A 4,701-nucleotide genomic window follows, 5' to 3' on the forward strand; every position below is an offset into this window, starting at 1 on the left:
AGGGCAATGCCATCCTCTGCCAGGAAAAAAGCAGATTCAAAGATCAGGTGTGTTAGAACAGAATCTCTCCTTCTAGATTTCCAATCTCCTAAAGAGCTCTCCCCCTGAAAATCTCTATTTCTGTGGCCGTTAACATTCCTCTTTTGTATTCCTAGAATCTGTCTACCACAGTGGTTGGGTGTATAGTGGTTGCTTCATAAATATCAGTTGCATGAATAAATAAGTGTAACATTCCATTTCTAGAATGTGATCTTGCAAGTTGCTTTATAACTATCCGTGGTAATTTTGTACAATATGTATGAATAGTCCATTCATTTACAACACTTATTTGCCCAGCTGGTGGGTCAGCTTTTCTGATATAAGTGGGTATAGGTTTTTAATTTTTCTTGGTTCCAATCCCTGCCTCCTTGGCTTGCCATGTCCTCCTGCCTTTCAGTCTCTTGCTTCTTCCTTCTTATAAACATTAAGTGTCACAAATTTTATGTGACAAGCTCTGGCCTAGAGGCTGGGGAAATTAAAAAAGGAGGAGGTATAGTCCCTGTGCTCAGGCAGGAGAGAGACTCATAGAGGGAGCCTGATTAAATTGATGAGGTGGTGAGGTGTAAGTTTGCTGGAATGGCATACAGTCTGGGGTTCTGTCAGAGGAGGGTCAGAAAGGATGTAGTGGAGGAAGCAGTAATGTAGCCATGTCCTGAAGGGTAAGTAGGTATTCACTATTCATCTACTGTACAAAGCAAAAGGCTTACTATAGCTCAATTTAAAGAAAACTGAATTTTTTAAAATATGCAGGTTCTAATTAGGGGTTATTAGTCTCTGGATTAAAGTATAGATACCTTTGCCAACCTTGCTTCATCTCTTTATTGGATGTGCATTAGCAAAAGAAGAATTGTGATTAGTGTGTGTGTGTGTGTGCGTGTGCATATGTGTGTGTGTGTGTGTGAGAGGGAGAGGGAGAGAGAGAGAGAGAAAGAGAGAGAGTGGTTGCCTCTGAGAAAAGGGAAGAGAGAGGAGAAGAGAGGGAGGGTAGGAGGAGATATGGATGGATCCAGGTAGCCGAATACCACAGAGTTTGTTCTTCATGAACTAAGAAGTCCTATTGACTTGTTAGCAAGCCATTCCATCAGTGTCCCTCTGAGGACTGTATATCTCATGAGCCTCTCTCTTCTTGGCTTTTAGGCCAGGCTGTCCCTGTGGGATCCCATGTGAGGCTGAATCTCCAGACTGGGGTGAGAGAAGTGAAACTCCAGAATGAAGACAAGTTTCAAAATACTTTGAAAGGGACAAAAAAAGGCAAAAGGTAAGCATCATTCCTAGGGATTGGGAGACTAACAACACTGAGGTTGTAATAATGAAAGTAATGACAATGCAGTGTTTCTTACAGTAATAAATGCAATGCAAATTCATGCGACTTTTAAATATATTTGTAATATTTAATAGATTAGAATTTGTGATAAACCTCTTAGGTTTTATGGAAGTTTACTTCAATGAATCTTTGGAAAGAAATAGTTTGCCAAGCAAATTGATACTTTAAAAAAGGCAGTAGGGTGAATGCTTAACCTATTTTAAAATGAAGCTATTGAGGGAGGAGAAGATGGCAGCTGGCAGGATGGCAGTGAGGAAGAGAGTATGAGAGAGTGAGGGAGCGAAAGGGGAGTGTGTGGACGTGTGTGGTGCATATGTGTGTGAGCGAGGGACAGTTAGATTTGCAAGACTTTTGGGGGCTGGTGGACTGGGCTCTCTTGGATGGGGAGCCCCTGCTCCTGCTGTGGGCACTCCTGGGTGGCCAGTGCTGGCACAGAAACCACACTATCTTGAAGGGCAGAGCTTCTGTGACTAGGATCCCAGCCTCACCACCACCCAGACTGACCTCAGATGAAAACTGAGACCCTACAGCCAATTTGGACAAAGACCTGCTACCAAAGCTGCAGACTCATGTATGACTCCACCCATACCAGTCTCAGGCTACTGTGAGTCCTGGAGTGTGTTCCCGTCCTGCCTATCCCCAGAAGCACAGGTCCCACATATCCTGAGCCATCCCCCTTACTGTTGGCACATGCAGACCCTGCCCGGACTGTGTCAGTCACATCTCCCAGGCACCCCTGATTGTCAGTGCATGTGACACTCCTGCTAAGCCCACAGCCGCAGTTCAGGCCCTGCACAACTGGGCACCTGGACCCTTCAGCAACAGCAGAAATGGGGAGACAAGCAACCCCGAAAGGAAAGAAAAGGAGAAATCACCAAAATAGAAAAAAGGAACTAAAAGAAATGGAGGTATGCAATATGTCTGAGAAAGAATTCAGAGTAATGATCATACAGTTCATAAACCGGATGGATGAGAAAATCAACAACCTATTTATGAACCAAGGAGAAATCAAAAGTGATATAGCTACGATAGAAAGCTTCAACAGTAGACTAAGAGAAGTGAAGGACCAAATTAGTGAGCTAGAAGATAGGGTAGAGAAACAAGCCCAATCTGAACAGCAATTGGAGAAAAAAAATTAGAAAGCAAGAGAAGAGCCTAAGGGAGCTTGGGGATAACATGAAACGAAGTAACATACGTATAATAGGGGTGGCAGAAGGACAAGAAGAGCAGCAAAGATTAGAGAATCTATTTGAAGAAGTAATGACAGGAAAACTTCCCTAATATAGGGAAGAAAAAAGTCACCCAAGCACAGAGAGTCCCAAACAAGATGAACCCCAAAAGATCCACCCCAAGACATGTGGTAATTACAATGGCAAATGTTAATAACAAAGAGAGAATTTTAAAGGCTGCAAAAGAGAGAAAGGGAGTTACCTATAAAGGATCCCCCATTAGATTATCAAATGATTTCTCAACAGAAACACATCAGGCCAGAAGGGAATGGAACAAAGTATACAGAATAATGCAAAGCAAGGGACTGAATCCAAGAATACTCTATCCAGCAAGTCTATCATTCAAAATTGAAGGGGCAATCAGGAGTTTCACAGACAAAAAAGGGCTAAGGGAGTTTATCACTACCAAGCCAGCAATGCAAGAAATGGTAAAGGGACTGCTGTACAAAGAAGAAAATAAAAGGGGAATAAGGAACACAGGTACCAAAATATAAATGGCTGCAAACAAGGACCTTTCAATAATAACTTTAAATGTAAATGGACTAAATGCTCCAATCAAAAGACATCAAGGAGTTGAATGGGTAAGAACACATGACCTATATATATGCTGTCTATAAGAGACCCATCTCAGAATAAAAGACTCACACAGATTGAAAGCGAAGGAATGGAAAAATATCAGGCAAATGGTAATGAAAAAAAAAATTAGAGTAGCAATACTTATATCTGACTAAATAGACCTCAAGGTGAAGGCCATAACAAGAAATAAGGAAGGCCACTTCATAATACTAAAGGGATCAATACAACAAGAGGATATACAGACATTGTAGAGGAATTTAATATACCTATGACTTTACTGGAAAGATCTTCCAGGCAAAATATTAATAAGGAAACAGCAGACTCTAAATGACACACTGGATTAGGTGGATTTAATTGATGTTTATAGAACATTTCACCTAAAAGCTACAGAATATACATTCTTCTCAAGTGCACATGAGACATTTTCAAAGATAGACCATATATTGGGTCACAGGCAACGTCTCTCCAAATTCAAGAACATTGAGGTGATATCAAGCATCTTCTCAGACCATAATGGCATAATAGTAGAAATCAACTACAATAAAAACAACCAAAAAATTCAAACACTTGGAGCGTGTTATTAAACAATGATTGGGTTACCAAAGAGATCAAAGAAGAAATTAAAAACATCCTGGAAATGAATGACAATGAAAACACAACAATCCAAAACCTATGGGACACAGTGAAATCAGTCCTGAGAGGGAAGCTCATAGCAGTACAGGCCTACCTCAAAAAACAAGAAAAAATGGTAATAAATTACCTAACTCTACAACTTAAAGAATTAGGAAGACAACAACAAGAAAAGCCCAGAGAGAGCAGAAGGAAGAAAATAATAAAGATAAAAGCATAAAGAAATGACACAGAGACCAAAAAACAATACAAAAGATCAATGAAACCAAGAGCTGGTTCTTTGAAAGGATAAACAAGATTGATGAACCTCTAGTCAGGCTCACCAGGAAGCAGAGAGAGAGCACCCAAACAAACATATCAGAAATGAAAGAGCGAAATAACAGACTCCACAGAAAGATAAAGGATTGTTAAAAAAAATACTATGAACAACTCTACTCCAACAAACTAAACAACCTAGAGGAAATGGACATATTCCTAGAAAAATACAACCTTCCAAAACTCAACCAAAAAGAATTAAAAAAACCACCGGGTAAATGATTCATTATGCCCCCTGCTGCAGTACTCGTAAACCAACACCCCCGCATAGCTGGACAAGCTCTAACCTAGGACTGATGGGAGAAGGGCTTGCAAACAAGAGACCAAGGTCTCATGTTTCTGTAGGTACCAATATTACCCATAAGGGTTCCACCTACTGAGCTGACAGTACAAAGGTACACATAAAAGCAGGCAAGTTAAGCTACTGCAAGAGAAACCAGGACCTTGTTAGAGTTCTCTCCATTATCATTTATTTTCAAGGGAAGCTAAAAACAAAAAACCACACACTGATCTAGGCCACATTATAAATCCAAACACTGGTGTGGGATTTCAGTGGAGAAAAGGAAACTTGTAGGGGGAAAAAAAAAC

General features: G+C 40.5%; 1 protein-coding gene across 3 annotated transcripts in view; it reads left to right on the top strand.

Moving 5' to 3' along the window:
- The window catches only part of SIL1 (SIL1 nucleotide exchange factor), a 225,143-nt gene that overhangs the window by 134,606 nt on the left and 85,836 nt on the right, over nt 1-4,701 (top strand). For all 3 annotated transcript variants that reach the window (XM_006772451.2, XM_015569635.1, XM_015569634.1), the window contains exon 4: nt 1,177-1,297. In XM_006772451.2, coding sequence (XP_006772514.1) covers nt 1,177-1,297 — 121 coding nt within the window. The remainder of the gene's footprint in view (nt 1-1,176; nt 1,298-4,701) is intronic.

Source organism: Myotis davidii, unplaced genomic scaffold (genome assembly GCF_000327345.1).
Source record: "Myotis davidii unplaced genomic scaffold, ASM32734v1 scaffold545, whole genome shotgun sequence".
Lineage (NCBI taxonomy): Eukaryota > Metazoa > Chordata > Mammalia > Chiroptera > Vespertilionidae > Myotis > Myotis davidii.